The 25,737-nt window shown below is 47.2% G+C and overlaps 1 protein-coding gene across 1 annotated transcript in view; it reads left to right on the forward strand.

Annotated features, from left to right (window-relative positions):
• Positions 1 to 25,737, forward strand: part of NDUFV2 (NADH:ubiquinone oxidoreductase core subunit V2) — a 175,465-nt gene that overhangs the window by 34,729 nt on the left and 114,999 nt on the right. Inside the window, exon 2 of the mRNA XM_078688131.1 lies at positions 6,346 to 6,411. Coding sequence (XP_078544257.1) covers positions 6,346 to 6,411 — 66 coding nt within the window. The remainder of the gene's footprint in view (positions 1 to 6,345; positions 6,412 to 25,737) is intronic.

A 25,737-nucleotide genomic window follows, 5' to 3' on the forward strand; every position in this document is an offset into this window, starting at 1 on the left:
TTATTGAAGATGTGGTGCGGGCATGGGTCCGAGGGAGAATCAGAGTGGATGATGTTCATGATGTGGGTGGTGTCTTCAGTGCTGATGGGGTCCAGGCGCTGAGGGTGGTGGTGGGGGCGTTGGTTTGGTGAGTGGCGGCGGCGGAGTTTGGGCGCCGAAGCTGTCATGTATATCGGCGATTTTGCGGTAGAAGAACGTGGCGAGGGAGTTGCAGAGGTCTTGCGACTGTGTGATGTCGTTGTTGCTGGCGCTAGGTCTGGAGAGCTCTTTTACGATGCTGAAGAGTTCCTTGCTGTTGTGTGCGTTGTTGTCCAGCCGCTCTTTGAACGATGTCCTTTTGGTGGTGCGGATTAGCTAGTGGTGTTTGGGAGTGGCGTTCTTGAGAGCTGTCATGTTTTCTGTTGTTCGTTCGTGGCGCCAGGTTTTCTCGAGAGTTCGGCAGGATTTCTTTGATTCTTTGAGGGCGTCGGTGAACCATGTGGCTTTCCTGTTGCCGGTTTTGCTTGGGGGGTTCCTCAGTGGAGCAAGTGCGTCGGCGCAGTCGGTGATCCACTGTGCGAGGTTGCGGGCTGCGTCATTGGTGTCGTTGGTGGGTTCTGGCTCAGTGATGTGGTTAGCTGGTCTGTGGTGACTTTGCTCCAGCTTCTGCGAGGCATCTGTCGCGGGCGGTGATGGGATGTAGTTTTCTTAAAGGTCAAATGGATGCAGTTGGTGCTCGGTCCAATGTATTCCGGTGGAGTGGCTGAAGAAGACGTGGTTGCTGGCGGAGAAGATGGGGTCGAGCATGTGGCCGGCGTAGTGGGTGGGGGTGTTGACCAGTTGCTTGAGTCCGAGGTTGGCGAGGTTGTCGAGCAGGGTGGTGGTGTTGTCGTTATTGTTCTCCAGGTGGAAATTCAGGTCCCCTAGGAGGATGTATTCTGATGTGGCGAGGGCATGAGGGCTGATGAAGTCGGCGATGGTTTCGCTGAAGTGTGTGCGCGGGCCCGGGGGTCTGTAGATGAGGGTTCCTCGGAGGGTGGTCTTGGGGTCGGTGTGGATCTGGAAGTGTAGGTGTTCGGTGGTGGTGAGGGTGTCTTCGGTGTTGGTCGTGACGCTGATGGTGTTCCTGTAGATGATGGCGATTCCTCCTCCGGTTTGGTTGACGCGGTCCTTACGGGTGATCTTGTAGCCGTCCGGGATGGCTATGGCGATGTCTGGGCTGAGGAGGCGTTCATCCAGGTTTCCGTGAGGAAGGCGATATCCGGTGCTGTTGTATCGAGGAGGTACCAGAGTTCTACGGCGTGTTTGTGGACGGAGCGGGTGTTGAGTAGGATGCACTTGAGGTGGTTGTTGTCGTTGCTTGGTCCGGAGGGTGGGGTGCAGGTGAATTTGCAGGCTTGGCAGGTGAAGGGTCCGTGGGTGTGCTTCGGGGTGGCTCAGTAGCAGGAGGGTGGTCGGCCGGTGTTGAGTACGTAGAGGGCGGCGGGGTCGTATCTCAGTCGGGTTTCGGCGGGAGCCAGGAGTCCTGGCACTGGGTACGGTCCAGGCCTGGACGGGCGCAGACGGGCTTGCCTGTGGCTCGTCGGCGCCGCAGCCGCTGTGCGGCCTCCATATGAGGGGAAGAGGGAGAGAGGAGCACCTGGGAGGCGGGAGCGGGGCGGCGAATGGGTAACCAGGGGGGCGGGGACGCAGCGGCGGGCGAGAGCGAGGGGGGAGCGGGCGGGTGTCACAGAAGGACGAGGAGCCAGTGTGCGCAGGTGCTGGGATATGTGGCAGTGTTTTGGCAGGTTGAGGACCAGTCTTGCGGCGGCGTTCTGGATGTTCTGTAGCTTGCGGATGAGGTTTTTGTTTATTCCGGCGAAGAGTGCGTTGCCGTAGTCGAGTCTGCTGGTGACCAAGGCGTGAGTGACTGTCTTTCGGTGTTCGAGGGGGATCCATTTGAAGGTCTTACGAAGGAGGCGGAGGGTGTGGAAGCAGAGATCAGGCCCTGAAGCAAGAAAGAATGGAGACATGCCCCCCTCCCTTAGAAATTCAATATAAGCATTCTTAAGAAGGAGCTTCTGATTATTTGTTTGTCCTGAAAACTGCAGGTTTGGAAGATCGCGAGTGTGAGAGTTGGAACTGCATTTACTATTACTGAGGTAAGGAAGTTTCTAGGCAAGGCCATTCCTTTTGTGTGTCTGATTACTGCTACAGGAAGCCTTGATGACGGCCAGATGATAGATCTTACATTTCATTATGCCTGTGTTGTGGGTGCTCCAGTTTGCAGAAAGCCCCAGTGCTGTCTGCCCTGAGAGGTATTACTTAAAAAAAAAAAATCACTAAAACACATTCTGTTCTCCTTTATCCCACCCTGATAATCAGAGGGGAAAAAGGTAGGAGAATCTCCAGCAAAAACATTTAAAATATATTTCTGTCTTATGGTCTCCTTCCACCCGATTGTATGGGGAAATTAAACGTATTTGAAATTCTGTGTGCCTGGTGATGATGTTAGTATGTGCGCGCATGCTGGTGTTTTCACAGCCTACATTGATATTGCAACACATGAAGGTTTTTCTTTAGTTTTGAATGCAATATCAAAAAGCCTCCACAGTATTCCTAAAAACCTTGCATGAATAACTGACTTTGACTTAGAACGTCTAATTATTGACTCTTCTTTTTACTGTCGAATGACTCTCCTTCTGTTCCATAGTCCACATGCCTCGTATCTGAGCAGAGCCTAATCCAAGTCACATTCATGTTTTCATTAATTCCTTTATTATATTTTTGCAAATTGCTTACACTTGTTTTTTAAGGTCACAACCTCTTATTTAAGTCCTACTCCTACAACCTAACAATACCAAGTCTTCTGGTGATCATTTGTTTGTAATGCCAACCAGTGCATACATTCACATATGTATCCCTTTAGCTCACTAAAGATCATAACATGATAACCACACCTAGTGGTCACCATGCAGCACATGGAAACATTTCCCACACAGGATCAACATAAAGGCAACACACTTCCAACCGTGCACCCAACATAGTGTAGCGTGCTAACCATATAGGCAAACGCTTCCGCGCCCCGATAGGGTTAGTAAGCGCTATATGCTGCTATATAAATGTTGCAGTACAAGACAATATGGCCTGCACATCCACCATCTCTGTAGTTGGATTCCCTGCAACACTTGCCTAGAGCGCAGGGTTCCTTGCTTATAAAGAAGACCGAGGGAGCCTCAAAAGGACTTTTATAAAAGTTGATTTGAAGCTCTCTTGTAATTTTTATTTGCATTCCCATGAGGCGCTTAGTGTTGCAGCACATGCTAACTGGCTGTGAACAGGGAGTGTACATTGTTCTATACCCTGCTAAATATTGTTTTAAGCTCGGCCCATTTGTTTATTCAGTACTTCCAGATGTCGAACCAGGGGTGTCCTGAACCTCCTGCTTTAGCAACTTCGGTAGGGTGGGATTCTTTATGGGCCGCTTCTGTCTGTAACTCGGCAGACAAAAGCTGATAGATACTGCTATGAAGAAATACAGCATCAATAAAAGACTACGCAGGAGCAAGGAAGAATAAAAGTTGGGTAAATAGAATAGGGATAGATGTATGGAGTATTGGGTGTATGGATGAGTGGGCGGATGAGTAATTAGCGTGGATCGATGAATGAGTGGGTGAAAGGATGAGTGAATGGATAGGTGGATGGACAGGTGAAATGATGACCTAGTGAAGGGGCAGATAGTTGGATGGATACTTGAATTAATGACAGAGTAAAGGGAAAGATGGATAAATGAGTAGGTAGAAATGCGATTGAATGGATGGCAGAGTGGATGGCCAAACGGATGGAATGGTAAATGGCATAGTGGATGGTTTGTTGGGTGGGGATGGACGGAAGAGTGGGTGAATGTCAATGGATGGATGGCCGATTGGATGATGGATGCGGGGATGAATGGATAGATGGATGGATGGCAATGGATAGATTAGATGGATGGCAATGGATAGATAGATGGATGGACAGACCAATTGATGGCAGAGAGGATAGATTAGATGGCAGAATAGATGGGTGTCAGAGTGGGTGGATAGCTAGATAAAATGGGTAAAGATTGAATGATGGATGAGCGAATTAATAGATGGATGACATTGTAACTGTGAAACAGTGGATATCAGCAGGTGAATGGAAGGGTGAAAGTGTGAATGGATAGATGCTTGGATGGAATAAACAAGGGAGATATTTTAGGAAGAGTTGGACTCACTTGCTTTGCTTGGTAGGTGCCATCAGAGGTGCAGGAGAAAGTGGGGGGTGTTCTAATTTTCGGTCTACTCGCTTGTGTCTGAGCATGTTGGGACAGTTTCTCCTGCCCATGCTGGGGTCACACCTGTTTCTCTCCTAGTTTATCTCAGCAGAAGTATCAGAGCGTTCTTCATTGTTAGGAAGACTCCCATTTCTGGTATACTGTTTCTTGAGACTTCGATTTTATGTCCGCACTATAGAGCAAAGAATTGGCTCCGAGCAGAGGTAGCATTCTTTGTTTTCACGAACTTAGCGCTCGTTGCGAGGGTAATCACGTGTATTTGTTTCCCTTCTTGGTTGCTCCCTATGCGGGTGCACCCCTGGGCACTATGTCCTATTTATAAGGTAGCTCTCTGGATGATGTGCATTTATCTGTTACCATGGTGACCAGCACGTCATTTTACATGCATAGTTGTGTTTTTTTCCCCTGTCCATAGGGCGATTAGCGCATTCTCCGTTATTATGGTGGCATCTATTTCTGGAATGTAATTTCTTCTACAAGGGAGTGAATGTCTGCGGTGTGAAGCCAGCCTTTCTTCGTTTCTGTGACATGCTGTGTGTCCACAGTGCTTTGAAGTTCAGCGTTCTCCATTGCCTTATCATTAATTAATAGGATAGGATGCCTTGTCACCGGAAGACCCTTGTTAAGTAGCAGGCTGGTGTTAATGATAGCACTCACAGACGCCTCACACTAAGCAGTCTTACATACCAACACCATTATCCCATCCCTTTCAGACAAGGAGTCACAAATGGAACCATAACCACTCTCACACCCCTCACAGATGAGCACCACAATCAACCAACAGCAGTCTGAAACCCTTCACAGGGTAGGATTCTCACACAACCCAACATTACTCATACCCATCTAGCAGATGCACACTATTGACAACACTCCCACTCCTCAGAGTAGCAGTCTCCTACCAAAGACAGTGCTCATGCCCTTCACAGACTAGCAGTCACCCGCTGTCAGTATCTCCTGCTAACTGCTCTCACACTGCTCATACGAGCAGTCACAAACTAAAGACAACACTCTCATGCCCCTGAGAGAAACAGCCCCAAGCTACCAGCTGTGCCTTCGTAGGTCACAAACAAACATTCTACAATTTCACAAACAAGCATTCTACCAATAGACTGCACTTCTTGGTGAAGCACTTGATGAGTGCATTTCTTGTTCCAGCTGTTACCCTATTGTACTGCTCTCCTAGTGCACTTTGTGTTGCTGTTTTGCTTGTGCTTCTCCCCATCACCCTCTATGTTGTGCTCTTGTATTCTAATTGCAGGACCTATTGACTTTGTCAAAAATTGACTTATTTGGAACCGCACTGCATTTTTAGCTGGCTGCATTGTCTTCTGGAGACGAGAAGCTTCAAATATTCCAAATTTGTGAAGGAAATAGTGCAAGCTTGACAAAGAATACAGATGTGCGAATAATTGTTGATAAATATTTAACTACTCCAGAGCAGTCCCTTCACCCCCGACTCTCCCATCTAAGATTAGACCGTATATCGAGTCTTGTGTGCCAATTGGACCAACTTTCCAACTACCCTTTTTCAGAGGCAGGAGAATAACCTCTCTTGTCAAGAGGGGGCAGTCCATATTAATTCCATGGAAGTGACTCCACCCTTCTGTCCGAACCCCACTTAATTCTAATGTGCCTTTAAATACCAGACCAGGCGCCAATGCTTTTCAAGATATGTAAAAAAAATGCCAGATTTCAACATTATATACACACCTGGCCTTTTAATTTAAACCGAACGTTACATGTGGGTAGACTGCGACGTCATACAATATAGTAAGCATATATACTATTGGTATGTGGTTTCTGAAACAGGGCTATATGTAAATTTGAAGTTACTTAGTTAGGAATACATCAGAATATTTTTGCAAAATGGTCCCAATATGATGTCCTACCATAAGAAGACCATTATACGAAAAATAATTCCTAGATTAAACTCACTAAAGCCCTGCAAGTTGCCTTAAATAATTTTAAATTTACAAAGTACCATCCTCTTGCCATTGTAGTATTTTTGTTACTGTGATTTAAAAAAGAAAAAAACATTGTTCATTGCTATATAATTTCTTTTTAATATTTTGTAGGTGCGAAATGCCCGGTACCTGCATAACACACCTCTGCGCAGAGGAGCTGGAGGAGCGTTGTTCGTGGTAAGCCATGTGATATGTTTGGAGTACATAAGTATGTTTCATATCTAATAATGCGTCAAAAACTGGCCTCCAAGGGCTCCAGCCCACCGTAGAAATGCCCAGTGGAATAAAAGACCTATCCGGCCCTGAGCACATTGGAAAAACGCTTGGTGCTTAAAGTTCTTTGTGTATAAAAATACCTTGTTGACGACTGTAAGTTTAGAGGCTTCGTAGAGACTGCAGCTCTTGTCTGTAAGTGTCGGATTTCGGATTACCTGTGTATTTTCTAATTTGATCTTCTCCATTGTACCTTTTGTTTGAATACGCCTTTTCACATCTTATGTTGAAATGGAGAGCGTAACTGGATCAGTTTACAGAAAGACTTGTCACTACATGATCCAACCAGAGCGAGAATAATATTGCACTATAACTGAAAAGCTATTTTTATGTAGAATTCTTTTAAACCCTCAACCTCCCTCCCTTTCCCACTCCCAACACACACACACACACACACACACACACACACACACACCATCCACTCTTTCGCCCTCCATCTCCCATTGCTGAAAGAACCTCTAGTTCCTTGCGTAAAAATATCCCCAGGTGCCATATTTTCAGAAACTGCTGCACGTCATTTTCCCTTGCGTGCAAAGGGTGCCTGCCTGAGAAATACTATGCACAAAGGAACTGCCCCGCCAGGTTCTTTCACTTCTGTTAGCAGTATTACCAGCACATCCAGGATAAACTCGCTCTCACATTCTGAATGTCTCTTCTTATGAAAATCAGGCCCTGGTTCAAATGCCACAAAGTGGAAATATAAAATTAAGGATGAGAACAGGACCAGGTACTTTATGTTGAAGAGGCTAGAAGAAACATTAATATTCGTAGTAAGGTGCTGTGACTGTTAATTCGTCTTGAGATTTTCATATGCTCGAGAACTCGTGTATGTTTATATGTGTATGTGTGTGTGCGTGTGGGTGTAGATGTTCCCTGTCCGTGGTCCCTTCAGGAGCACGAAAAATCGAAGTGCACACACCGAGCTTATGCCTCTGTCCTGTGCCCGTTTTTTAGTTGCTCTACAATTGTAGCATTCTTTTTTTGTCCCGTCACTGTTCCCCCTTTTTGCCTCCTGTTTTTCCTCTCGCCGCTTCTGCCCATTCCCGGTTCTCGCCACTGCGTCCCCTGCGGCCCCGCCCCCCTCTTCTTCCAGTGGCCTCCCCGCTCCTGCCTCCCAGCTGGACCTCCCTCCCACCTACCTATTTATGACGGCCACTGCGCGGCAGTGAGAGCGACCCTTAACCCTGCCTCCAGGCAGGTTGCTCCCCACACCGCACAGCTCCACCTGTCTGCGCCAGTGCCCCCAGCCCAGCTGCTTCAGCTGTGACCAGGATTCTAAGCCCGCCGTAGGCTCTGCTCATTTTTAGTTTGGGATAATTGTGCTGTGTTTTGCCTCTGTACTGTGCCCGGTTTTTTGTTGCTCTACGATTATAGCATTCTTCTCTTTTTGTCTCCGCACTGTTCCCCTTGCCGCTTCTGCCCATTCCCGGATCTTGCTGCTGCGGCCCCGCCCCTCTCGTCATCCATTGGCCTCCCAACTGCACCTCCCTCCCACCTCCCCGTATATGGCGGCTGCGCCGCTGGCGCGCCTAAGGCAAGCCCGTCTGCGCCTGAACCGCGTCCAGCGCCAGAACCCCTGGATCCCACAAACACCACAACACCCATGTCCGCTACGACGCCAGCACCCTCCACGTACTCCACTCCGGACAAGCACACACCTACTACCGGGCCACCCAGAAGCGCACCCAAGGACCCTTCACCTGCCGGAACTGCAGCTTCACCACCACCCGGCCCGCCAAATCGCCATCCAAAGAACCCAACTACCTCCGATGCATCCTCCTCAACACCGGCTCCACCCGCAAACACGCCATGGAACTCTGGGACCTTCTCGACTCTACCTCCCCAGACGTCGCCTTCCTGACGGAGTCCTGGTTGAATCCCACCTCAGCTCCCGACATCGCCATTGCCATCCCGGAAGGGTACAAGATCACCCGCAGGGACCGTACCAATGGCGCAGGAGGAGGAATCGCCATTGTCCACAGGAACACCCTCAGAGTCTCAAGCAGCACCGACGACAACCTCAGCACCGCCGAACATATGCACTTCCAGATCCACGGCGATCCCAACACCACCCTCAGTGAAACCCTTGCCTACAGACTCCCCGGATCCTGACCACAGTTCAGCTACTCCATTGCCGACTCCATCAGCACACATGCCCTCGCCTCCATGGACTACATCCTCCTCGGGGACCTGAACTTCCACCTCGAGAACAACAACGACCCCAACTCAACCACCCTGATCGACAACCTCGCCAACATAGGACTTGGACAGCTCGTGACAACACCCACCCACGCCGCCGGCCACACGCTCGACCCCATCTTCACCCCAAGCCTCCACGTCTCCTTCAACCACACCACCGAACCCCACTGGACCGACCACCACTGCATCCACTTCACCTTCAGGAAGCGCACCACCGCACCCAACAGATGCCTCGACGCTGCTGGAGCAAAGTCACCGAAGACCAGCTAACCACCACCACCCTCGCCCAGAGCCCACCCGCCGACTCCACTGACCCCGACACAGCTGCCCCACAAATTCAGACAATAGATCGACATCTGCACCAACACCCTTGCCCCACTCAAGACACCCTCCAACAGCCACACCAGCAAGAAAGCCACCTGGTTTACCGAAAAACTCCAGGCCTCCAAACGGACATGCCGAAAACTGGAGAAGAACTGGCCCCGCGAACTAACACCGGACAGCTACGCAGCCTACAAGAACGCCACCCGCAGACACCATCAACTCATCGGAGCCGCCAAGAGGGCCTCATTCAAAGACGGCCTAGATGATAACGCACACAACAGCAAAGAGCTCTTCAACATCGCAAAGAAACTCTCCAACCCCAGCTCTAACACCAACGACATCCCACCATCACAAGATCTGTGCGGCTCGCTGGTCACCTTCTTCCACCGCAAGATCAGACATCTACGACAGCTTCAACGCCATGACCACCCAGACAACTACCACCCCCACGACCATTACCTGCACCAACCGCCTGCTCTCCTGGACCAGCATCAACGACGAGGACACCAGCGAGATCATGAACACCATCCACTCTGGATCTCCGTTAGACCGATGCCCTCACCACATCTTCAACAAAGCCTGCACAGCCATTGCACCCCATCTTCGGAAAGTAATCAACATCTCCTTCGAGACAGCAACCTTCCCGGAAAGCTGGAAGCACGCAAAGATCAACGCCTTACTCAAAAAACCCAAGGCTGACCCCAAGGACCTCAAGAACTTCCGACCTATCTCCCTGCTCCCCTTCCCGGCGAAGGTCACCAAGAAAATCGTCAACAAACAACTGACCCGCTACCTTGAGGAAAATCGCATCCTGAACCTGTCCCAGTCGTGGTTCCGCAGCAACCACAGCACTGAAACCACCCTCATTGCCGCCACCGATGACATATGTACCCTGCTTGACAACGGAGAAACAGCAGCCCTCCTCCTCCTGGAACTGTCAGCCGCCTTCGAAGGCCTGGACTGGACCACATCCTTTCTCCCTGGCAGAACTCAGAGCGTCCCCCCTTCCGCTCCAATGCCACTGAAATCCTCTGCGGCGTACCCCAGGGCTCTTCCCTCAGCCCGACGCTGTTCAACATCTACATGGCACCCCTCGCCCGACTGCACGACCTCAACATCATCTCCTACGCTGACGACACCCAACTGATCCTCTCCCTCACCAAAGACCCTCTCACTGCCAAAACCAACCTCCACGAAGGAATGAAGGCTGTCGCCGAATGGATGAGGAGCAGTCGACTGAAGCTGAACTCTGACAAGACAGAGATCCTCATCCTCTGCTCCACCCCTTAAGCCCGGGACGACTCCTGGTGGCCGACAAAACTAGGAACGGCCGTGACACCCACCGACCACGCACGCAACCGGGGTGTAGTGTAATTCCTATATTCCCAATAGGCTCTGTGCATTGGAAGAATATATCCTATAGATGTGACGTAGGACTTAGGTCGACTAGGTCTCTATTGAATATATTAGACTTAATTGCGAGTGCCAGCTAACTCAGAGGTCACTAGAAACTTTCTCGAATAAACAAGAAAGAATTAGTTTCTGACAACCGCATAAACATGACAACTTTGTTTCCCCAAGATAAAACGTATCTTCAGAGTCGTGGAAACAATAGATAGATATTTTACTCAATCGTGCATGCTTCGTTTCATCAGAGGTGCAGAGAAATAGAGAGACGAGCGTCTTCAATAAAAGTATTTATTGAACGGTCTTCTTTCTCATGCAAAAGAAATGGACTGCTACAATTGTAATACTGGCTGTAAAGTATAATGCGTACAGCAAGAAGAGTATTATAAAATAATACTGTAAAGGCATGGTATGGTTTCTAAGCCATGAATTACATAAATAAATAACAAAGACTAAAAGTACTCAACTGGTGCTTCTAAAATATGCCTACCCCAATGTACCTAACCTATGTCTTGTACGAGGGAAGAAGTAAGTGTGATGTAGCATAGGTTTAGTATTCTTTGCCAAGAATCTATCCAAGATTTCTCTTGGGGTCTAATCCGCTCCGTACCTTGGTTTAGAATGAAAGAGGTCTGGTATCTCTGTCTCGGACTCGATTTCTCAACACCCCGCAAGGGGAGCTTGGAAACACTGGAGCTGGATTTCTCGGCAAGAGAAAAGACAGCGTTTCTCTCAGTGCGTCAGCTGGAGGGTAGGCTTCCTTCGGCACTTGCTGTAGCGAGCAGCATCAGGCAAGTAGGTAGTTGAGCTGCTCCAAACCACCGTGTGTTTGCTTGGGCAAGTGTGGGCATATTTATACCTTGAAGGTGCCTGGTTTGACGTAAAGTCGGACATAATAACGTCACCAAAGAACCCCAAGGGAATGGTAGTTCTTTGAAAACGCCATGATTTCTAGGACAAATCAAAATTCAAGAAAGGGGATGTCCCTGACTGCTGAAGCAGAGTTTTCCAAGAAATCAATGTGGCTTTTTGGAACTAGTGGAAGTAGCCATGCCTGTATTAGGACTGCATGGGCTATGTCTAAATATAGGTATGATTTCTATGCCTATATAAGGGCATGAATCGGGAAAATTACACTAGGGTCCTAAAACGCCATACAACACCCACTCCACTTGATTATGTTCGATATTACTAAATACTAATCAAAACATATCTAAAGCACGTGTTTACAATCCCACCCAAAGTACATAAAATGCATTTAAAATGGTTGTACACGAAAGAGGAGCATTTGTGCTGTACGCATTTAAAAAAGCAATATTTTCATTCAAAGCATGTAGTGTGATATTGGAAAACAGCTTATCAGAATGAGTCATTAAATAACATTTATGAAATGGCTCTGAAATACAGAAGAAAGGTCGAGACCATTCCATGACAGAATATATAAACTGTTTTGGTTGTGGACAAGATCAAATATTGTCTCTTGGAAGTGTTCGCAGAATTCTTGTTCTCTAAGAATAGTTCTACTTTAAGCAGATTACTTGGTGCCCCCAATTTCTTTTTCAATTTGGGAAAGGCAAATCGTAGAGAAATAGAGTTCTAAAGTCAGAGTTTTTGTTTTGAAAAACGAAGGTCGAATTCAGAGTTCATAGAACGCTGTGTGCTAATTTCAAAATTCATTCTCGTTGTTAGGAGAAAACATCAAATCTTCTAAGCTGACAAAGAAAAAGTCTACCTCAGTAGGTGAAAGTTGGGCTACCTCGTTAAGCAGATCAATCGTACACAGATGAGAAGCTTCGCCGTCATGCTTCAGTCACATAGCAATCTTCGCAGTAGATGGTACCTGTGTGCCTTTTGGTCCACGTATCTCACTGTCAGCTGTTTGTGCTGGTGAGACCTCCATGAATGCCGTCATCAGGATTGGCAGCCGTTGGGGACAACCCAATGCATGAGCCTTTACCGAACCAAGCAAAGCGTCAACATACGTTGGCAGTGCTGATGGAAGTGTTAGACAGATGTCTAGCACGTATTCTTCCCCACATAGCAGGCATCGTAGAACAGGTAAGATGCAATCTTGCCAGATTGGTTTGAATGATGGAAACCATGTGGTATTCAGATCTCTTAAATGAGCCAAGCCCTAAATTTGAATTATGCGCTCACGACACCTCATCGCCAGAAGGGTGTTCTCCATGGTGATCTGGGTGTCGCTGGTGGATTGGCTTGCCATATCGAAGCAGAAGTAGCAAAAATAATATTCCTGCTGCGAGTACCAAAACGAGAGGCCGTCCGCCAAACACCGGGTGCACAAAGTTTGGAAATATGCATAGGACTGCTTCAAAAGGTGCTAACAGTCCCAAAAAAACTGTCTTAAATACATGTACAATACCACTGGTATCAGACATGTTTAAGATACGCCCTAACATTTCTACGACATGTATTGGGCAATTGGTTGATAATAGGGCACGTATCTCTGCAGAGGACCTTGCGACTTGCAGATCACACGTCTCTTTGGACGAGGTCAGTGGCACAGTGTTTTGTAAAAGAATGGCTCTCACCACTTTTACCACTAAGAAATACTTATTTTCTCCCACTCCAACATTTGTGTGTGTATGGTAAATCCTAGGTTGACTTTATGTATTCTTTACCCAACCTTTCATACAGCCTGCTGGTATGTGTTTCAAGCAATACTGAAACTGGAAAATCGTGCTGGCAACGTAATGGTGCCATGTATTATCCATTCTATGGCAGATTTCTCAGAAACCGTCAATGGTAATCTTTCCAGTTTTTCTATGCTCAGCACTGTATAGTCTGGTCCCCTCTGTGCCGAAGAGATTTGTTTATGTGTAAGGTTAAATCCAGTAAACAATGACGTGGTGTTGATTAGACGCCAAGGCACGTAGCCTGAACGAAGATTTTGTAACATCCAGCCTAGCAGCATTATAGAACGCAATTGAGATTGTCCATTATGTAACATGAGCAAGTCCTGTTCCATTATGTCTATGGCAGAGGGTACAATGCTGTCCAAAGAATACATTCTGGATGACAGAGTTGTTAACCCATTATCAACTACAGAGAGAGCTTTCTCTAAATTAATACGATCAATTTCTCGTATTCATTCTGCAGTTTCCATTTGCGTGATTTTCCATGCTTCATTATAAGCAGCGTAAATACTGGTGTGTATGAAACGTTTGACGTGGTTTACGAGGCCCTAGTAAGAAGTCTCTCAAATCAACGTCATCTTTAAGTAAAGTTAAGTATTGTTTAGCCTCTGTAAGTGTAGATTGTTGTAGCCATTCGAGGCACAGTTTTCCTACACTGTATGTTACAAGGGAGTGATTAAACAAACTTTTGGGTACAAAATAGTAGTAGGTGAGTAGCAAAATAGGATAGCAATCAGATAAACAACAAGCATTTACAATGCAACGGTCTCGGCATTGCAAAAGTTAGAGCTATTAGCATTGTAAATGAACACGAGTTTAAGGTCTTGACATTGTAAATGACAAGGTCTTTTATTTATGTTTTAAAAACCAAGACATAAATAAAAGTCATTGTCATTTACAATGCCAATAGCTCAAAGTCGCGTAATGTGTATGGCAAACTACAGTAGCCTCCTGACGAGTGCCCTTTCACTTAATTTTTTACAACTGAAAGCCCTGGCATTTTTTTCCCCACAAATTAAGCACGGGTGGTGTCCGTGTGTGCATGGCAGTGGTGGTGTCCGTGTGTGCATGGGAGTGGTGGTGTCCGTGTGTGCATGGCAGTGGTGGTGTCCGTGTGTGCACGGCAGTGGTGGTGTCCGTGTGTGCATGGCAGTGGTGGTGTCTGTGTGTGCATACCAATTGTGGTGTCTGTGTGTGTGCATGGCAGTGGTGGTGTCCATGTGTGCACGGCAGTGGTGGTGTCCGTGTGTGCATGGCAGTGGTGGTGTCTGTGTGTGCATGCCAATTGTGGTGTCTGTGTGAATCAGAATTAGCTTTATTCGATTTTTGATTAAAAATCATAAAAGCAGCAGCAAAACACAAATAAAATACATCCATGTTACATTACATGTCACTTATAAAAAAAACAAGATTAAATTGATAAAATGGTTCAGCTAATCAATCAATATGAAAACAAAAAAACAAAAAAAAAGACACAAAGCAGGACTCTGTCAGCAGTTATTTCTGAATAGTGCTCGGAAAGTACAGAGTTTCAACAGGGGTTCAGATCGGTTAGGGGCTGCAAAACAGAACTACGGGGATTAGGCGCACAGAGTCCCCCTCCCCAAACATTATACTTCTTCACTGCCGTTCTTGGTGACTGGATGGGTGGGATGCTTGGATAGAAGTCGTATAAATCCCAAAAGCGAATTGGGCCATCCCCCTCTTGCTGCTTGCATGATCTTAAATAAGGGACTATTCCCCTATGCTTGAATTTAATTAGCACCAAGTCCCCAGGGATGGCTTTTGGCATTGCACCCAACCACCCCACCCTCCTAACGCTTAGAATCCCCCCATCTAAGTCAGGAGGCAGAGGTCTATTGGTCTGTAACCAGGGCATGACCTTATTAAGCAGGTCTTGACGTGTTTCGTGATTTCCATGGTTTAGTGGTAGAATCCCAGAGACTACAGTCACGTAGGGGGCGGCTTCAGGGGGTAAGTTGATTCGAGGCATTCTAACAGGTTCGAGTTCTGGTTTAGCCTCAATACGATTTATTAACGGACGTATTTTGGGCCGTTTGAAGCCGGTTGTAGACGGTGAAGTTTGTGTATGCTTTGGTTTTACCGAGATAGTGAGGGGAATAGGAGGGTCTGATGGTACCGGTTTGGTGCTTAAAATATGCGTTTTAATTGTCAGTTCCATACCAGATAACCTGTCTCCCAGGTCGTTTATTTTGGCCACCAATGGTGATATGAGAGATGTTAGTAGGTTCTCAAGCTGTGCCAATAAGGTTGGTTGGAGGGGTGATGAAACATTTTTTACTTCTCCACGCACCATATCCCCCGATACTGTGGTTAAATTGGTGTGGAGTAGAGAGGGGCTGGGGCATGGGTTTTGGAATATGGCTTGCTTCTCTTTACCAACGTCATCCCCATACTTCCATTTTGTGTTGGGCCCTCCCGGGAGTACGTTTGCTGGGGATCGGTATTTACAGTGAAGAGGTGAGTTCTGCAGGGTGGCCATAACACCATCATTGGTGAGCGTACTTATAGTGGGTAATATGTCCGGGACGTATTTGGTTCCACACAGGGCGTTCAGCTCCTCCCACAATGACATGATATAAAGCGGGTCGCCACAGTAAGTCAATAGTATAAAAATGAAGAAAAACCCCAGTATCTCTTAAAAGAAAATGCCAGTGGTATGGCCCGTCCCGTCCTCCTTAGGCCTCTGAGGGCCACAGAGGGCCCGCCCTTTGCCCGGGCTTAGCCCGGCGCCCGCCCGCGCGTCCCGCGTGGCCGGAGATGAGGGCTGACTTAAGTAGGCTCCGGTAGCAAGGGGGTGTGGCCGCCGCCTCCCGAGTCCTCCCGCTGGCTGCAGGTGCGTCCTTGCACTTCTGTGTGCTCACGCTGCGCCTCCCGCGAAGCGGGAGACGCGAGGTCTGATTTGTTCTCCCCCGGTAGCAAGGGGGTGTGGCCGCCGCCTCCCGAGTCCTCCCGCTGTCTGCAGGTGCGTCCTTGCACTTCTGTGTGCTCACGCTGCGCCTCCCGCGAAGCGGGAGACGCGAGTCTGTGTGTGTGCATGGCAGTGGTGGTGTCCGTGTGTGCACGGCAGTGGTGGTGTCCGTGTGTGCACGGCAGTGGTGGTGTCCGTGTGTGCACGGCAGTGGTGGTGTCCGTGTGTGCACGGGAGTGGTGGTGTCCGTGTGTGCACGGGAGTGGTGGTGTCTGTGTGTGCACGGGAGTGGTGGTGTCTGTGTGTGCATAGCAGTGGTGGTGTCTGTGTGTGCATGGCAGTGGTTTGACCGTCGTGTCTTCGTTGCACAGCTGTTTGTTATTGTGCCACTGCTAAATCCGATGGTTTCCGAGGCCTGTGATTAGTAATGGCAGATCCTGCCAGCACAGGGGGCCCCGGTGGGATTCCACGGGGTCTGTGCATTAAGTATATGGTCATATCATCTCTCAAACAGATTTTATACGGTTTACACAAGCCACACAACTGGACCTATTTATAATGCGGCGGCTGCCGGCTGGATAAAGTATTGCACTATTGCTGTGAGCACACCAAACTTATATCTGCACATCACCGACATAAGCGGCTTCATTTTAATTTCTTGCAAAGGGCAAAGTCACCCCCACGACGATCGCCAAAATAGACCCTGACAGATCCTCCAACTTTCCGAAATGTAACCCACCTGATGCTGACTTTGCTCACCTCACATGGTCCTGCCCACATATTAGTCAATATTGGAGCACTATATTCGAACACCTCTCACTGATGATTGACATTGCACTCCTCCCTGACCCCTTCCTAACGCTCTTTAGGCTTTGTGGCAAACATTCCAAAATTGGTGCGCAGACACGGGCCATTGCACTATTACTCGGTAAATGGGAGATAGTGCTACATTGGAGTAACAACATCAGCCCGACAGTTTAGGCTTGGATAACCAGCTTAGTCACTTGCATTTCTATGAGCAAAATCTATTCTACACTCCAGCCTCCCACCTCCAGACCTAAGGATATCTGGCAGTCACTGCGGGACTCCCTTCTAGCACAGGACAACAACACCACCGTAAATACATGCGAGCCTCACAACAACATGAAATGCTTGCAGAACTCCAACGATAATGCTGTACTGTTATCTATCTGTAACCACAGCTGAAATGCAGGACAGAATGCTGTTTCTGTACTATACAACATTGAATGCTCACCGTCCACTGATAACACTATTTAATGTGCCTTAACCCATTTAATGGTACTTTTTTGTATATAATTATTTTGAAAATTATATAAAGTCTTTTTTTTTTTTTAGAGTTAAAGCACAACAATGGTTATGAATTAAACCCCAAAAAACAATGACATTCACAAGTTATGGTTGAGTTGTAGCTTTTGACTTCTGCCGATACTCTGATGACAGATTATAATTTTGACAGTGTCCGAACTGAAAATAATGAGTGTGTTATGAGCCTCGTGTCCACACTCTGCATGTAGGCAGGAAGCTGAATCTCTCCATGTCATATAGAAAGGCAGAGCTCTGTGACAAATGTTAGCAAAATAAAGGTATGCTCTCTCCTGTTGGAGAAGACTGAGCAGAGAGTCGAAAGAGAGAAATATAAAACATTGAAAATAAGGCAACGCTGCTACTACAAAAAAAAGCTCACGCGCCGCGCGCTGGTATGCAGACTCCCCCTGCATTCCAGCAGGCGCGTGTCGCGATCCGGGCTGCATTAGCACTGTGGAGACAAGACCTGGCCACGCGCACAACGTTATCCTATGGGGAAACGCTGCGCGCGGCCAGGTCTTGTCTCACTTCGGCGTCTCAGACTGCTGAGACGCCGACAATAGTTCTCGGCGAGAACGCGCTTTCAGCGCGTTACTAGCCGAGCCCTAAAAAGTACAATTAGACAATCAGATAAACAAATAATACAAAGTCGGTGCAATGTCTTCGATACATCCAAAAAAGAGTTCAAGTGAATTTAGCCATAAGGATGGCTTTTACTTCTTTCTTAAAAAAATGCAGTGGAGGAGATAAGCCTGGTTTTGGGAGGGAGTGCATTCCAGATCCTGGGTGCCATTCCAGAGAAGGAGCGTTTGTATGTTTTTTCCTTCCGGAATCTTCGCGGTTTCAGGAGGAGATTTTTTGTGCTTCTAGTGGATCTCGAACCCCCTGATATAGTCAGCTTTTGAGTGAGGTAGTTGGGTGACTTGTGGTGTACAGCCATGTGAGTCATACAAGCGATTTTCAGCTGTATCCTGCCTTCAAAAGGCAGCCAGTTCAGGGATTTTAAGTCAGGGGAAATATGCGAATGTTTTTTTGATCCAGTGATAAGTCTCGCTGCAGCGTTCAAGGAGGCTCTTAGGGGTGCGGTTTTTAATAGGGGGAGTCCGCAGAGAGCGACGATTCCGTAGTCTATGCGTGGGATGACTAGGGCTTGTACTGCAGTTTGGAAGTCCTTAGCTGGGAGGAAGGGTTTAAGTTTCCTCAAAGTGTTGATTTGGAAATTAGCTCCCTTAGTTGCTTTGCTGATATGCTGCTGCATGTTGAGATTGGCGTCAAGTGTGATGCCTAAGGATTTTGCGGAGTCCACGATAGTGGGTTGGACATTGAGTGCAGTTAGGTGCTTGAGCGAGGTTTGGGTGGTGGAGATTTTCGCAGGAGGTGAGATCAGAAGGAACTCAGTTTTCAGAGCATTTAGTTTGAGGTGATTATCGGCCAACCATGATTGGGTGTTTCTGAGCGTAGAGTTCAGAAGTTTGATGTCTTCCGGGGATTGTAGTTTGAGATAGAGTTGAGTGTCATCGGCGTACATGTGAAAGTGTACATTAGATGCTTGTAACAAGGTGGTGAGTGGTTCCATGACTAGATTGAACAAAGTTGGGGATAGGGAAGATCCTTGTGGGACGCCTAATGTAACGGGCACAGATGGGGATAACACGTTGTTGATCTTGAACTTTTGAGACCAGTTATGTAGAAAGGAAGTGAATCACTTGAGAACAGTCCCAGATAGACCCATTCTGGTGTTTAACAGCTCAAGTAGATTCTCATGTTTGACAGTGTCAAATGCTGAGGAGAGATCAAGTAGGATGATGAGGCAGGTGTTGTTATGATCTAGGATTTGGAGGGCGTCATCAATTATGTGTGTCATAGCCGTTTACGTACTGTGTCTTGCTCAGAAGCCTGATTGATGAGGGTTAAGGAGGTCAAACTGATCGATGTGTTTTGTCAGTTGGAGTTGTACGCATTTTTCCAGCAGTTTGGCCAGGGTGGGGATATTGGTGATAGGGCGGTAATTGTTTAGGTCAGCAGGGTCAGCTGTAGGTTTCTTGAGTATAAGCGTGACTTGTCCCACCTTGAGGGAGTCAGGGATGAGTCCTTGTTGAAGGGAACTGTTAATGATTTTAGTCCAAAGTGGGAGGAGCAGGGGGAGGAAGTCTTTTACAGCATTAGCAGGTAGAGGAGATCGCTTCTTATGTTATCAGTCTTTAGCTCAAAGAAAGCAGAGAAGTCTTCACAGGATGGTATATCGCCTGTTGTGCTATTTGATTGTAGAGGTTGTTCCTTGGTTTGAGTTTTGACTAGTTCAAACAGTTTTCTTGGTCGTTTTTTTGCTTGATCGAGCTGGAGGCTGAAGAAATCTGATTTTGAGCGCTTGATTTTCCTAAAGTAGGCGTTTCTCTTTTTCTTAAGAGTTTTAAGGTGCAGTGCTGAGGGGTCTGATCGCCAGGTGCGCTCTGCCATTCGCATGGCACGCCTATCTTCGTTGAGTCTACCATCATACCATGGGTTAGAGTTCTTGGTGGAGACTCTCTTCAGTTGCAGGGGGGTGGCTTCATTGATTATTGAGGTCATAGAGTTGAGGTAGAGGTTGGTCAGAGATTGTACGTCCGAGGCGCTGGTAGGGGGAAGGAGGAGATTGCAGCTGTGGGAAGGTAAGGAGTTGGGGTTGAGTTTCTTCAGGTCCCTTTTCCAAATCTTGGATTTGGTGGGTTGAGCCAGGTTAAGTTTAACTTTTTCGTTGATGAAGAATGTGGTGGTCTGACCAGTCACAGGGTTGGATTGCCCCCAGTTGGGTGGAGTCCTCTTTGGCGATAATAAGGTCGAGGATAGAGCCTTTGTCATGGGTCGGGCTGTTGCAGATTTGGGTGAGGTCAAGCGCGTTGAGGAAAGTTTTAAGACTATTCACCACCGCGTCATTGTGATCGTTCCAGTGGAGATTGAAGTCACCCAGGTAGATTTGAGTGTTCTGCCGTCCGGAATTGGTTGAGATCGTGTCCTTGAGTTTTTGGGTGAAGGTGAGGTTGTCCCCTGGTGGGTGGTAGATGACATGTAGAGAGCATACAGGTTTGCCCTCGCTGATGACATCGAGGCAGATGAGTTCACAGGAGGTGAGGGAAGGGGAAGTGACTTTAGTAACAGAGAGGTTGCTCCTAAAAATGCATGCGATTCCCCCGCCCATCTTGCCGGTCCTGTCAAGTCTAATGATGTGGTAGTTGGGGGGACTAGAATGTCCATTATAAGTGTAGAAGATTCAGTAAGCCAGGTTTCGGTCAGAATGGCTAGGTCAAGGTCCATTGTTATGATGAGATCCGCGATGTCGGAGGAGTGTCTAGGGGCCGATCTGCAGTTGAGTAGTATGCATTTGAGTCGGGGAGTGAAAAGGGTGGTAGAGGGTTCTAGAGAGAGGGGGACTTTTCTAAGGTTATTGGGGACGGAGCTTCTGTTGTTTTGTGTGGGGGGCCTAAGGGGGTTTGAGTGAATCGTGGGTATGGAAAGGTGTGTGGTGGTTGTGTGGTTTAGGGGAACTGGGACATGTGAGCGGAGGAGGGTGTGTATGTCGTGGTCCAAAAGGGGATTGAGGGCACGTCTGGGGCGGTTGGTGTGATTGCGACCGGGGATAGAGGTCCAATGTGGGGAGTATTGAGTGAGAGGGTCAGTGGGGAGGGTGGGTGACTTGTTGGGCGGGGAAGTGGTGGTGGGTGGGGGGTGTCTGGGGTGTATGAAGAGAAGTTCTTTGATGGTGTGAAGATCTCTGACTTGGAGGAGGGTGGACATAATCTTGTCCAGTGTGGGACTGGGGATGGTGTTGGGGATGGGAACCGAGGGTGAATGATTGAACAGGGTACTAGAGTGGGGGGGAGGGGTGCGCTGGCGTTAGTGCCTGGCTCTGTGGTATTAGTATGTGGGTTGTTATTCGTAAGGTGAGAGAGTTTGGGGGCGAAGGGTGTGGATGAAGTAGGGTGGAGGTTGGTGGTATGAGTGAGGGCGTCGGTGGGAGGCGGCGTAGGCGAGTTGGGGGATGAGTGCAGGCTAGGGATGGTGGGGGTGCAGGTAAGGTAGTGGGGACTGAGAAAGGGGGGAGATGGGATGGGGAGGGTCCTGTTGAGAGGAGGAGGACTTAAGGGAAGGGGGGTGGTGCGTTCTGAGAGACTAGTTGGGAGAGTGGGGTAGTGGGGACTGAGAGTGGGGGGGGAGATAGGATGGGAGATGGTCCTGTTGCGGGGAGGGGGAGTTAAGTTAAGGGAGGTGGGGAGTTCTGAGCGACTAGTAGGAAGTGTGAGGGAGGTGTTAAGGTGGGAGGTAGGGGGAGTGGGGGTGTAGAGAATGTATGAAGGGAAGTGATCTACGCCTGTGATTGGGGGGTGTGAAGTAGCTACAGCGGGTGGGTGCATGACTATCGTGCCGGGGGAGAGGGGAGGGGGAGGGGGAGGGGAGAGGTGCGTGACGTTCTGATGCTGTGCTAGGTTAGAATGGTTGAGGGTGGGGGCAGATAGGCGATTAGGGGTAGGGGGTGTTGTGTAGTCAGAGATGCTAGGATTGGAGGTCCGACGGTTGGAGATATGTTCTTTGAAAGTGGGGAACAAGTTTTCGAGTAGGTCAAGGTTCCTGTCTGGATTGAAATAGGATGATCCCGTTGTTGTAGATAGTGATGGTAGCTCGGCCTGGGAAGAGTTGGGATGGTGTGATAGAAAGTGTTAGGCCATGAGCGGATTTCCTGGTGGTGGAGATAGTGAGTAAGGAGAGGAGCGCTTTTCTCTATTGTGCTCTACGTATAGTGTAGAAGATGATATTGGTGCTCTTGGCTCCATTGCTCAGTGAGAAGTAGGTGTCCACGAAAGGGGTTTCAGGGTGGGCCTTCAGGAAGTTGTGTTTGAAGCGTTTGGCGTTTTTTATGGTGAGCTCGGGTGGGTAGTTAATTTTATATGTGTGCTTGCCCGTGGCATAATCAGTTCTGTCCCATGCTATACCACCAGGTATAGGAACGGCTGTGATGTTCACTGATAATAGGTCTCTTTGTTCACGATGAGATGATTTGTGAGGCTTCAGGAGCAAATTGATGTTCTTACTTGCTGCGTCCATTTTACTATATTTTCCATCTATCAGCTTTCCCAAACTTAAAACAAGAATGAGCCACAGTAGGAGAAAAAGTACACCTAACGCAATCCAAAAATTCAACCCATGGTGAAACCAGATAAGTCTTTTGTAGTTGCTGAAAAAGTTCTTTTACTTGGTCTTTAAAAGTTTTATTTGCTGGCGTTGTTTCTGGCTCACTTGGATCCTCAGAAAACGTATCAATGTTGATGAAATAGCCAGAGGCAGTTCTGTCAATTGTTGGTATTGCATCCGGATTACTTGAAATCGCTATTAGCTGCTTGGTCCCTTGTCGTATTTGTGTAGTCAGAGGCTATATCATTTTAGACAGGATTGTCTTGACGAACTGTTATTTGGGTCTCAAGAGGCACAAGTTCCATGGCTTTGTTGCATAGTCCTTCTTTTCTTACTGAAGATTCTTCAAAGGTGATGAGTCTCTCAGTTTGAACCTCTTGGATAGTAGCAAGATTTGGTCTTCTGCTACATCTTTGGAGTCCACTCGGCCTACTACTTATTATCGACCACATAATGTGGTTTTACCAGAACGATGGACACAAACCGGTTCTCCTTTCTTCCAGCAAGGGGCGGCAGTAACACTGTTCTTGATCCGTGGATTGCTAGGACAGGTACTGGTTTTCTGTAAGAAGGCCCAAATTCCCTCTTATCCGCGATCTTTTCTCTGACTAGATCCCCAATCTTTGGAATCCAGACAGGCCTTGCTGGGACAGGTGGTTTATCTTCAGTGGTCGTTGGCTTCTGTAATGTGTTGCTTAGACTTCTTCTTGTTTCGTTTAAGTCCTGTAAAACAGCCAAACGGTCTTTGATATCAAAGGGTTTTTGTTCTACCACTGAAGTATGCAGATCGAGGTCTTCGACAATCATTCTAGTACCAAAAAGGATTTCAAATGGAGTGATTCCACCCAGAGGATTTCTTGGCAGATTGTTTAAACTACGTTAGACACTTATTAGATGTTTTACCCACCCGTCACCCAAACCTAATACCCTAGCTGTTACAGATTGCTTTATGTCTCGTTTTTTTCTTTCCACTACCGAATTTCCCTCAAGATGGAATAGACTTGAGTACCGCAATGCAACGCCCAGATTAGCCATGGCCTCTTTGTAGGCTCGAGAGCTAAACGCAGGACCCTGGTCAGAATGTATCGTGCCGATAAAGACTCGCAAATCTTTTATAACAGTTCGGGCGTCAGCCGAGCGCTGAGGCCACATCCAAATGAATCTGGAGCATGAATCCACTGCGACCATGATATATTTATAGTTGCCATCCCTTTGTAAGGGACCACAGTGGTCCACGTAAACACATGCTAATGGTTTATCTGAAATTAGAAGGGGCGTCTGTGCCGGGCTTTTCACGGTTGTAACCTTCATCTTTTGGCAGATTTCATATTCCAAAACATAGTTTCTGGTCTGTTTCCTCATGCGCGGCCACCAGTATCTTTGTTTTAATAATGACACTGTGGCAGAAACACCTGCGTGTGCAGAGGCAAGCCCTTCATGTGCTGCTAAGGTTAGTCCTAATCTGTGTTCCATGTTTGGAATTACTCTATCCCCCCACTCCAGGGATATGAGCAAAAGGAACATTATTTGCATCAGTTCTATATGAGTACTTAAGTGGAAAGCCTTTTGGAAGTGTTTTACCACTGTCTTTTATTAAAACAGTGACAGCTTGCGTTATTTCGCTGTCTATGTTTTTTAACGAGTGATTGCATTTACCGAAGCCGTTTGCACAGCTGCCTTCGCGGCTTCATCAGCCAATGAATTCCCTGCAACGTGAACGCCATCACGCTGATGACTCAGTGTATGGATCACGTGAGTCTTTTGTAGTTCTTTCTGCAATAGAACTACCTTTTCCCAAAGCAAATTATGCTTGATTGTGCCACCTTTTGCATCTTTGAAACCGTTTTGAACCCAGTTATGCAAATATTCATTGTAAGATTGAACGCAGTAATACGAATCACACACTATGAGTGCGGGGAATTCGCAATCGGTATTTTCAAGCGCCATCTTGAATGCCATCTTGAATGCCGGTAGTTCAGCTCGCTGAGCTGTCTCCTAGAGATTGAGTTTTCGTGACCATAAGTTGGAATTTACCATCGCGCCAGCGACCTTTAACAATCGCGCACGCAGCACTATAAGCTTGTTTACCCCCAAGTGCTGATCGTCTGTATAAATTATACCTTCGTACTGTTCTAGAGGCAGAATCTCAGTGGGAAGAGGACATTCTTGTTCGTATTGTAAAAATTCTTGTGTTTTTAAATAGGGATCAAAAACATATTCAACGTCTGTTGCAGCAAGAGAGTTAACCCATTGTATCCATCTCTGATGTAAAGCCTTTGCATTAGGAATGCTTGCTTTTGTCACTGCTTCTAAGGCAGGTACAGGAGTAACGACCATTAGAAGTTTACCCTGTGCGAGAGCTCTTTTGCTACTGCAGTTTGAACCGCTGTAAGAATTTTTCTGTAGAAGTGAATTTCATTTCAGCTTGTGTGTACAAGTGTGATTTGTAAGCAATTGGTACTTTTTCACCTTCACTAAAGGTTAAGTACGAGAATCCGCATCTTCCTGGGATTATTCTGATTACAAGGTTGCGTACGTTTACGCGTGTCTGTAAATGTGTTGTTGCGAACATGTCTGTTTGCACTGAACGCAACATTTCTGTGTGTTTTTGAGTCCAATTAGTTGTTTTGAAATCAGGTTTTATTAATTCGTAGAGAGGTTTAACCCTTTCTGCGTAATTTAGAATGTACGTTCTTCCAAAATTCAGGAAACCTAGAATTGACTACGTTTTTCAGCGTTTTTGGAGGTTGGAGCAGCGCAAACTTTTCTAAAAAGGTCGCTGCCATGCTTTTGCCTTCACTTGAAAGTTCGTATCCTAAAAATAGGACGTTGAGATGGGCAATTATTGATTTTTTTTTTTAAATTGAATTTATACCCTTCAGATGCAAAGCCAAGTATTATGGTATTCACTCTGTTCAAGTGCCTGTCCAAGTCATCGTCTGTTAGATAGATGTCATCGACATAAGATAATGCCTCATAATCATATGTTTGTAGTAACTCTGTTACTCTGGCTGAAAGTAACCCTGGACTATTCTTGAATCCCCGGGGGAGACAACAGAAGTGACGTTGTGTCCCCATAATTGAGAAAGCGGTCAAGTGCCTGCTTTCAGGTGCAATGTTTTGACAGAGGAAGCCGTTTGAAATATCTAATGTAGTTTTATATTTTTTACGCACAATGTTATTCATTAGTGCTGCACTGTGTGAATTTTGTACTGCAAAAGT

The sequence above is a fragment of the Lissotriton helveticus genome, chromosome 4_1 (genome assembly GCF_964261635.1).
Source record: "Lissotriton helveticus chromosome 4_1, aLisHel1.1, whole genome shotgun sequence".
Classification (NCBI taxonomy): Eukaryota; Metazoa; Chordata; class Amphibia; order Caudata; family Salamandridae; genus Lissotriton; species Lissotriton helveticus.